Source organism: Gorilla gorilla, chromosome 3 (genome assembly GCF_029281585.2).
Source record: "Gorilla gorilla gorilla isolate KB3781 chromosome 3, NHGRI_mGorGor1-v2.1_pri, whole genome shotgun sequence".
Taxonomy (NCBI): Eukaryota; Metazoa; Chordata; class Mammalia; order Primates; family Hominidae; genus Gorilla; species Gorilla gorilla.
In genome coordinates this window covers 89,949,979-89,961,249 of record NC_073227.2, presented here as the reverse complement: position 1 = coordinate 89,961,249, position 11,271 = coordinate 89,949,979, and the positions used below count along the sequence as shown (strand labels likewise).

At 35.5% G+C, this 11,271-nt stretch overlaps 1 protein-coding gene across 1 annotated transcript in view; it reads left to right on the top strand.

The window, feature by feature from the left end:
* Positions 1-2,163: 2,163 nt before the first annotated feature.
* The window catches only part of LOC101146257 (sulfotransferase 1B1), a 28,367-nt gene continuing 19,259 nt past the window's right edge, over positions 2,164-11,271 (top strand). Inside the window, exons 1-3 of the mRNA XM_019026048.4 lie at positions 2,164-2,351; positions 2,620-2,748; positions 7,684-7,781. Of these exons, the coding sequence (XP_018881593.1) occupies positions 2,204-2,351; positions 2,620-2,748; positions 7,684-7,781 (375 nt within the window). The 5' untranslated portion in view covers positions 2,164-2,203. The remainder of the gene's footprint in view (positions 2,352-2,619; positions 2,749-7,683; positions 7,782-11,271) is intronic.

Here is an 11,271-nt window from a genome sequence, read left to right as displayed (position 1 = left end):
ACAAAATATTTACCAGAAACTATTATACTTAATCAATTAAGAACCTCTGATTGGCAATCTTTAAAGTTATTTTACTAGAAGCAATGCAGTTTCATCTAAGATATTATGCAATTTATGCTGCAATTAGTTCAAATTCTATCTATACAATAGTAAACATGTTATATGTTATTAAATTAACAGATCTTAAGAAATAAATGGAACATCGATTATGAAGGAATCTATAAATTGTAAAATAAATAAAATTGGTGTAAAATGAAAAAAACATTATTAAAAACAAGGCTATGGTTTTTCTTACAAAGTTCAGTGGAAATAGTGGAAAAAATAAATAATAAGTAGCTCTTTGTGATGCCAATTTTATGTGTCCAATTGATGGGGCCACAGGAAACCCAGATGTCTGATGAAACATTACTTTGTGTGTGTGTGTGTGTGTGTGTGTGTGTGTGTGTGTCTGTGAGGGTGTGTTCAGACGAGATTAAAATTTAAATTGGCAGATTGAGTACAGCAGATTGCCTTCCCTAATGTGGATGGGACTCACGCAATCAGTTGAAGGCCTGAATAGAACCAAAAGGGTGACTCTCCTGGAAGTAAAGAGAAATTCTTCCTGTCTGACTGCCTTTGAACACATACATATATGACATTATTTTAGAGGCAGGTATGCAGGCATATTCCAGGATATGTAGGGTGACCTGGCAAACTGGAGACCCAGTAGAGCTGATGGTTTAGCTCTAGTCAAAAGGCTGGCAGGCTGGAGATCCAGGAAGAGCAATGCTTCAGTTTGAGTCTGCAGGCAGGAATAAAGAAACAAACAAAAAACAACGATGTTTTGATTAAAGCTCAAAGGCAATTAGGTAGAAGGAATACTTCTAGGAGCATCACCCTTTTTGTTCTACTCAGACTTCAACTAATTGGATGAAGATCACCCACTTAGGTAGGACAATCACTCAGTCTACCAATTTAAATATTAATCTAGTCCTAAAACACCAATACAGAAACACTCTGAATAGTGTTTGGCCAAATGTCTGGGGACCCCTTGGCACAGTCAGGTTGACACAAAAAATTATCAATGACAGCTTCTAATCAAGAAGAAGTAACAGGAACACCAAGCATCCAATAAAAAATTATCAGACATGTAAACAAGGAGAAAAAGCCTACCATAATGAGAAAGAAATCAATCAATTGAAAACAACATAGAATTACCCAGATGTTACTGTTAACAAAGAAAAAAATCATTATAACCATATTTAGTGTGCTTAAAAAGTTGAGAACAAAAAAATAAACATATTGAAATTGAACAGCCAGAGATTAAAACTACAAAGCCAGAGATAAAAATACATTGGATAGGAGTAAAGACAGATTAAACATTGCAGAAGAAAAGGTTAGTAATTACAAAGACATAGCAATAGAGAATATCCCAAATGAAATACACACAGAGAAAAGCTTTTTAAAAAACTAAATAGATAATCTGTCAGCTGTGGGCAACTTCATATGGACTAATATACATGTAATTATAGTCTCAGAAGGAGAGAGAGATAGAAAAAATATTTGAAGAAATAATGGCTGAAAATTATCCAAATTTGATGGAAACCGTAAACTCACAATTTCAAGAAGCTCGATAAAGCTAAAATGTATATGCGCATGCACATACACACACACACACACATGAAAATAACCACACCTAGGAACATTATAATCTACTTGCTCAAAATGAGTGATAAAGAAAGAAACCTTAGAAGCACACAAAGAAAAAAGATGAATTACAAACTGAAAATCAAAGGTCAGAATGACAGCAAATTTTCTGTAAGGAAAAATGAGGTGTAGCTGAAGTCTTAATAATGAGCAGTGGATTTATTTTGCCTTAAGTCAGATTGTTCAGATTGTTTTTGCCATATTTCTGTGAAACACGCTTTTTAATTCAAAGAGAGATATGCAGTTTCATTTCTTTCCAAAACTTCCACTAGAGACCTTTGTCCTGCTTGTCACAGAGCCAGTTATTGCTCTTGCAATCTACTGCACCTAATGCCCAGAAAATATGCCCTTTGTACTTAGATCTCCATGCGCGCAGAATGTTAAAGGCCAATTTTACTTTGTGACAAATTGCAGTGTCTTAAGACCAACATTAGTTACTCAGATTCTGATTTTTATTCTCTATATTTCTCCAGAACGACTGTCAATCTATTATATATTTGTGCAATCTGGTATTAAAATGCTTTCCCCAAAAGATATTCTGCGAAAAGATCTGAAGTTGGTCCATGGTTATCCCATGACCCGTGCTTTTGTAAGCAACTGGGAAAAAATTGAACAGTTCCATAGCAGACCAGATGACATTGTGATAGCCACTTATCCTAAATCAGGTGAGTTCTGTGGCCTGACAAATTCAAGTCGGACCTCATTTTTTGTTTCCTGGAAATCAACTTGTCCATAAAATCATTATCATTCTAAATAAAAATATTCATTTTGTGCAGCCATCTATTTTAGCATATTAAAATTGGCATTTGGGGCATAGAAAAGGGAATTAAGTTTGTAGTAGAATGTGTTAAGATGGTAGTGTTTCCAATAAATTCTTCTCCCTCTCCCGTGCAATTTGGGTAATTATTTTGAAAATGTTGCCTTTTGTCACAGGTACTACTTGGGTTAGTGAAATTATAGACATGATTCTAAATGATGGAGATATTGAAAAATGTAAGCGAGGTTTTATTACTGAAAAAGTTCCAATGTTGGAAATGACTCTCCCTGGATTAAGAACATCAGGTAAATTTAACCCACTTGGAATTATTATTTTGTAATATTATTTAGACAGCATATGCATTATTGTATGTGTGACTTTCACTGAAACTGGAGTAGATTTGGTGACATAAAATGGAAGCTGGCAAACAATATAAAACTGAAGAATAAGAAGAAACTTTATTTTTATCTGTTGTACATCCAGGTATGATATCAAAGATGAAAGAGTCTTACTGTACAAAACAATTACAAATTTGACTGATAAAATAAACAATATTTTTAAGTCTTATTGACTTTTATTTGGTAGAATTTGTCTGATTAGATCAGTAAGTTCCTAATTTAGGACACTGTTGTAATTAATAAATAAGAAGCAACTTTTCTTAAAACATAAAATTCACTAATACTATTAATTTTTCTTCCACAAAATATTTATGGAATGCTTGTAAAGAATTATTCACTGTGCTATGGTATAGATATATAAGATTAGAAATTGTATATTGTATCACAGGGAGCTTGCAGCAATATTGTGACATTAAAAAGTAAATAACAATATGTCAATGTTCATAGTCTTACATAGCCAAATAATAGGGTTCTGTGGAAGCAAACAATAGGAAAGCTTACTTTAAGTGGGTAATAAAGGAAAAAAACTTAGACAAATTAAATTAAATGAGTTTAATTGAGCAAAGGACAATTCACAAATCAGGCAGCCTCTTGAGCCAAAATAGCCTCAGGGATTCCAGAACAGCTACATGGTTTATGGAAGGAAGGAATGTGACATACAGAGAACAGAACTGAGATATAGAAACAGCTGGCTTAGGTAAAGTTTAGTGTCTGACTTATTTGAACACAGTCTGAAGAGTTTGCCACCTTTGATTGGCCAAAACTTGGTGATTAGCACAAGAGTAGAATGTAATATGTTTACACATCCAGTTAGGTTACAATTCACTATGTATAGAGAAACCTTTAAGCCAAACTTAAAATGTGTAAGATGACAGCTTTAGTCTAAACTTAATTTAACAAGAGGTATCTACCCTTTAAGCCAAACTTAAAATGTGTAAGATGACAGCTTTAGTCTAAACTTAATTTAACAAGGGGTATCTACTCCAAATTGAGATCAAAAAGTTGTACATACTTGGGGAAAGAATATCCCAGGATGCAGTCCTGGAAAGCATATTCCAGGAAGATCTTGATATAGTCCGGGGACTAAAATGATCCATGAAAGAAGGAAAAAGTGGGATGCAAAACAATTGGAAATTAGGCTAGGATAGATCATGTAGGACTTGTAATTCTTAAAATATTTTCTCACTTTATTCCAAGAACATTGAGGAAGATATTGAAGGGTTTTATGCAAAGAAAAATTATATAGAGTTTTTGTTTTTTGTTGTTGTTTTAAATACAAAGACTCCACAGGTTGCTTGGTAAAGGTGGAATTGAGGATGCTAGATAAGACATATTTCTGACTTGTTGATGGACTGTAAAAGAAATATGAAGAAAATGAAAGAAAAATGACAGTTTTATTTTTCATCAAGCAAGTGGACTATGGAACCATTTGCTTGCAAGGAAAAGTGCTTGGAGAGGAACACATTTGGGTGTAGGATTATTAATAATTCAGTTGTGAAATGTTAGCTTTGTGACATTGGATAAAATTATAATGAATTAAAATGATGGTATTTGGAGCTTGTAAAAATATATTAATTAGGCAATGCTCAGCATAATTGGACATTGGAATCAATGTGATTGCCCAGGGAAAGCCTGTGGAGCTATATGAGAAGAGAAGCAATGAGCTGTGAAAAACATCAACACGCAGAAGTTAGGTGAGAAAGAGAGGCCAGCAAAGGAAACTGAAAAAAAATGAGCTTAGAGGGAACGCAAGAGTATGGTGTTCTGTAAGTAAATGAGAGGGGTATTCAAGAAATGAAGCTTGACTTTCAAATGCTGCTGGAATCCTGGGAAACAAGTAAGTAGTAGGATGGTGATAGACCTGTATGCCAATGTGAAGAGAAATATCCAAATCCTCTTCTATAACGGAGGTGCCGCTCAGCAGGCTGACTGAACTAGTTACTTCCGTAGGCAGAGACTGATCAACTGGCAGGATGTCAGTCCTTCTATGTCATTGCCAGAATTCAGAGAGCAAATGCCAATTTTTGTTTTGTTTTGTTTAAAAAATATATTCAATTTTTCAAAGTTACAAATATAAAATCCCAGTTGTTTCCCAAGCCATTAAGTTCAGCTTATAAATATTATTATTTTACTTATATAACAAAAAGAGTTTAATATTCAATCCAAGTTTTATTTAATTAAGCTCCTTTAAACACTTAAGTGGCATTTATATATTAATATATTTCATTTCCTTGAGTACTAAATTTATCTGACCAAGACAAACCTTCCCAAGTACTTATAGTCCAATAAATTAAGCTCATAAATACAGCAAATCTTAGCCATTTTAAATGTTCCAAAACTACATAGAAACTTAGCAATGATTCCACCACTGTACTCCAGCCTGGGCGAAAGAGCAAGACTCTGTCTCTAAACAAATTTAAAAAAGAAAATTAGACACTTAGCAAGATTTCATCTTAAAATTCAAGTATAAATACTCAACATTTTTTACTTAGCATTACAAAGCAAATCTGTTACTCTCACAAAGTTGTTAATCTTACATTTGTCAAGGACTTAAAATGCAAACTGCAAAGATTCTTAAAACAAACGGTTATGATAAGATGTTCTTAAACATGACTATGTTATGTCTTGATCTTCTTAAACATGCCTATCCTTGGAAAGCTTGGAACTGAGGGATTATGCTGGGGCAAGGAACCCAAATGAGTTCAAGAGGGAGGCAAGACTTCAGAACCATAGAAAGTATGAAATGAAAAAGTGACAGAACCAAAGTAATCAGAGACATGGCAGTCAGGGATAACAGATGGAAGGCAGGATTGGGGATAGAGAGGGAGGCTATGCAGCATTGCCTGACAGTGAATGGCTGAAGTTCATCAGGTAGATGAGGGTAAACTGCAGCATTTAAATCTACTCTAGGCCGGGCGCGGTGGCTCACGCCTGTAATCCCAGCACTTTGGGAGGTCGAGGCGGGTGGATCACGAGGTCAGGAGATCGAGACAGTCCTGGCTAACACGGTGAAACCCCGTCTCTATTAAAATATACAAAAAATTAGCCGGGCATGGTGGCGGGCGCCGGTAGTCTCAGCTACTCGGGAGGCTGAGGCAGGAGAATGGCGTGAACCCGGGAGGCGGAGCTCGCAGTGAACTGAGATCGCGCCACTGCACTCCAGCCTGGGCGACAGAGCGAGACTCCGTCTCAAATAAACAAACAAACAAACAAACTCCAGAGCCTGAATGTGGATAATTTTGTTGTCTTTATACATTGCTAACATTCATACTTGTGGATATAAAGGGTTCATTAAAAGACTCACTTGGCAAAATGATTGCAAAATAGGGGAAATTGAGAAATCTTTCAGGGAAGCTGAATGCGGAACAAGGAACAACAGATGTGAGAAAAACTTCTTAAAAGAAACAGACATAAGTTCATGTAATGGGCATTAAGTAATAACGAGTTGTGGAGGATTACAATTTCTCATTTTTATATGCTGGGTAAAGTGACTGTAGCTGCTAGATCAGTAGAGACATAGTAAAATCCCTGATGGAGTTGTATAGTAATTTATGTTTACAGTCATTTATATTGGCAAATAAAATACAGGACAATTAATTAATTTCAAATTCAGATAAATAACCATTTTATTAAGTATGTAAGTACTTTCCAAATGTTGTAAGGGAAATATTCTTGCTTAAAACAAACTGTTTATCTGAAAATTCAAATTTAACTTGGATTTTCACATTTTTTAATTTCCTGTATGCCAAACCTGTGTCTACTGACATTAAATAGGCTTCTTCATATTAACCATGTGCTAGTCACGGTTCTCTATGGACATTTATTTATGAACAAAACAAGTTACATCTCTGTTCTTATGAAATCTCCATTTTAGTCTAAGTATAGGAGTGAGGTTGGGGAAGGGACATGGGGACATACAGTAAACAAACAAGTAAATAAACTATGAAGTCAAAATGTGTTTTATAGAACATTAAAAGAAAAATGTAATAGGCTGAATGACTTCTTAGCATATGCAGTGAATTACTGTGAACATTTAAAACAAAGTATTGTTTTCAATGAGTGAGTCAGATGCAATTTTGTTTGGGTTTGCCTTTCTATTCAGAGATGGCAAGATTATGTAAGATTATCAGGTATTCTAGAGTTTAGACTGTATATAAGTAATACTGTGGAACATAAAAGAATGCATAAGAAGTTTATGTATCATCTATCTTAAGACCTTAATTTGAAATCAAGTTCTACCACATATTTGTTGTATGACTTTAGAGAGTTAAGCTAATATCTAAAGATTACACATTTTTACTGTCTATACATATATGGAGAGACATATGACACATATAGGATATAATGAAAATATAGATAAAACAGCTGATATTATATACAAAGTTAACATCATCTATGCTACAGTACCTGATACAACACAATAGCCAGTTTTAGACTTACTAGTTATTGATACCTCTTTGGCATGAAGAAAACATTTAAATAGTCATTTATAGCAATGCACAGGTACAATAAAACTCCAAATTATTAAAGAGGGTATTATTATCTCTCCTTTTGGAGATGGAGAAAGTGAAGTACAGAGATTCTGAGATACTTTCAAAGTGTCTCACTATGCTTAAGTGATAGAGTTAGCATTTGAACTCAGGGTGGCTAACCTCAGAATGTGTATCCTTGAATGTTACACAGTACTGACTCTAGTAATGTGGTGAAATGCCTGTGATTGTTTCAGAATTTATCTGCATTATATAATGCTCAAAAATGTCTTGAAAAACTGGTTGGCAAAATAAGGAAATGTAGCCTTTCTGGAGACTCTAATATTTCCCTATACTTAACTAAATTTCTCAGGTATAGAACAATTAGAGAAGAATCCATCACCCCGGATTGTGAAAACACATCTACCGACTGATCTTCTTCCTAAATCTTTCTGGGAAAACAATTGCAAGGTATGCTCCAGACTCCAAGTCAGTTTTTTAGTATGGCCCTATCCCTTTACCCACTCACATAGTTTATTTTTTAAAATATTTTTTGTTTCTTTAACCATATACTTGCAACAATCTATACCATACCCACTCACATTGCACATAAGTCTTCAAAAGTCATTTACTTGTGACCATGAAAACTGAGCTACACTGAAATATTTCAGTTAAAAATTAAGTTTTAGCCTGAGTTTATATACTCAAGTTTTCCAAACTTGAGCAGCAACAGAATCCAAACCTCAGCACAATATTACTACTTTTTTTTCCAACTCTCCCTAGATCTTCGGGCCTTCTGTAAAAACTGAACTTAAGGACGTTAGTCCTTATTTGAAGATTTGGTATAATTCTTTGTTGTAACATTTGTTCCTGCTTATCTGCTTTTGGGGAAATTTTATATTTCAAATTCTATTTCTTTAATAGCTACAGTGCTATGTAGATTATGTGTTTTTTTCTTATCTGACTTTTGACAATTTGTGATGTGTGAGAAACTTTTCTAAGTTGTTGACTTTACGAATGAAAAGTTGTTAATATTATTATACTCATTATTATTTTAATGGCTGCAGGATTTGTTCTGATACCCTGTTTTGTTCCTGATCTCAGTTATTTGTGCCTTCTCCTTCTTTTCTTTGTCCCTCTTAAGTATATTAATTTTATTGATATTATTAAAGCTAGTTTTTTGTTTTATCAATTATTTCTGTTGTTTATCTGTTTTTAGTATCATAGATTTCTGCTTTTTTTCTCTATCGTTTCTCTCCATCTACTTACTTTGGGCTTATTTTACTCTTCTTTTTCTAATCTCTTTAAGTAGGAACCGATATTATTGATTCGTTTCTTTCCTATTTTCTAAAATAAGCCTTTAGTGTTGTAAATATGTTTCCTCAGTAAAGTTTTAGTTGCATCCCACACATTTTGATATGTCATGCTTTCAATTGCACTCAAATGCAAAATTGTCATGCTTTCAATTGCACTCAATGCTATGCACATTTTTATTTTATCTGAAATTTCCTCATTTACTGAAAGATTTTGAAGTGTATGATTTAACTTCTAAGTGTTTGAGGATTTTTATGTTTTCGTTCTATTATTGATTTCTAATTTTATTCCATTTTAGTCAAAGATCATACTCTACACAATTGCAATTCTTTTAAATTTCTTATGGTTCATCTTGTTCTATCTTGTTAAACGTTTTCTGAGCTCTTGAGCAGGTTGCGTATTCTTCTTTGTAGGTGGATGTATTCTCTATATTTTTATTACATCCTCTTGACCAATAGTGTTGTTCAGTTCTTTTATATCCTTTCTTGTTTTCTGTCTAGCAGTTCTATCAATTGCCTGACAGTGGATTGTAAACATGCTCAACTATAACTAATGATGTGTCTATTCTTACTTCAGCTTTACTGGTTTTCATTTCATGTATTTTGAAGTTCTTCTGTTTGCTGTTTGGAATTCAGAATTGCTTTACCTTCTTAACAGATTAGTCCTTTTGTCATTATGTAATGTGCCTTGTAATTTTTTTTCCACTGAAGTCTATCTTGTCTTGTATTGATGTAGCCACTCCTAGTTTTTACCGATTAATGTTTGCATTACATATTTTTTTTGCTACCCTTTTACTCTCAACGTATCATTGTCATTTTGTTTGAAGTGTGTCTTTTGAACAGCAAACAGCTAAGTTCTGTTTTTACACACTCTGACAATTTTTGTCTTTAGATTCATGTGTGTATATTATATACATTTAAAGTAGTTATGGGATAGAGCCAAGACGGTTGACTAGATGAATTCTGGAAGAGCCTCTCCCACTGAAAAAGACCAGAATATCAAGCAGGCTGGCATACTCCAAAAATATCTTTGGATAAAAGGCATTAAGGGTGAATAGAGGGAGAATGCAGACCCTGGAGCTAAAAGGGGAGGAAGCTAGGAATCCTGCATAGGTTTGCTGAGCACCATGACTCATTCCTGGCCCCACACAGCTCCTAGAGAAGGAGTGAGTGAAACAGACATGGAACAGCCCACTCTTACCATGGACCTCCAGGATCCTAGCTGCAGGAGACTCCATGACGCCCAGAGACATTTTAGCTGGCAGGGAGAACTTCCCAGAGAATTGGCAGAGACAGTACTCTACTCTGTGTGGAGTCCAGAGGGTTTGGCGCAGGAATAGCTGCAGTGGAACATGGCCATAGGTGCCCATCCCCCAAGGCTCTCCATATTTCTTTAGGTGGCTTTAGCTTTTGTTAGCTCCCAGGTTTGAAGAAAGCAGGCCTGTCTTGCACATGGGCCGGGGCCAGTCTGATCTGACCATTCCTCTCTGTGCTGGCTTCTACTAGGACCCCTGCATAGCCACACTCGCTTAGTGCACAGCCTCAGCTGCCCTGCCGAAGCACTTGCCGGCAGCCGTTGTCATAGTTCTTCAGCCAGCAGCCCCTAACTTCCGGTTTTTCGCCCAGTTTTTTGCTTTTGCGTATGGATCCCTACTGGTGCAGATTCACTTTCAGTCTTCTCCCACCAGTGCTCAGTAACCTGCAGCCTACCCCTGCTACCCTGTGATCAAGTGTTTGCCCGTGACTGCTCCATCACTACATACGCGCCTCTGGCTCCCTGCTTCCATGTTGGATTACACTCTCTCATGTCATCTCCAATGCTCCGCTGAAGCACTTTTGCCAGCATCCCTGATTGAAATGTTGTTGCCAGTAGATTGGGAAAACATCAGCACCTCTGGTAGAGCAGGTGCTTGACCTCAAGGGGCCAGAGAACAAAGCAAAGGTTCTCGCTCTAGCCCCGTAGAGACAGAGCACATAGCCCTGGAGTGCTGAATTAAGCCTTGGTCCCCTAAAAGCATCCAAAAAGGAAAACAATCTAATAAACCCACATTTACACTACAGTCAAAACCTCAAGGGCAACAAAGAATATAAAAGCAAAAAGCACCATCCAAAGAAAAGGAATTTCAAAGATTAAAGAAACATTAGCTGCCACAGATGAGAAAGAAACAGCTCAAGAATTCTGGCAACTCTAAAAGCCAGAGTGTCTTTTTGCCTGCAAATGACCTAACTAGCTTGCCAGCAATGGTTCTTAGCCAGATTGAAATTGTTGAAATGACAGACATATAATTCAGAACCTAGATGTCAAGGAAACTCAATGAAATATAGAAAAAGGTTGAAACCCAATCCAAGGAAAACAGTAAAACTGATAAAGAGCAGAACGAAAACATAGACACTTTGAGAAAGAACAAAACTGAACTTCTGGAAATAAAAAATGCACTAAAGGAATTTCATAATACAATGGGAAAATTAATAATAGAATAGACCAAGCTGAGAAAAGAATATCAGAGATGGAAGACTGTTCCTTTGAATCAACACAGGCAGACAAAAATTTTAAAAAGGATATAAAAAATGAACAAAACCTCCAAGAAATATGGGATTATATAGACACCAAACCTGTGACTCACTGGAATTTCTAAAAGAGATAGAGA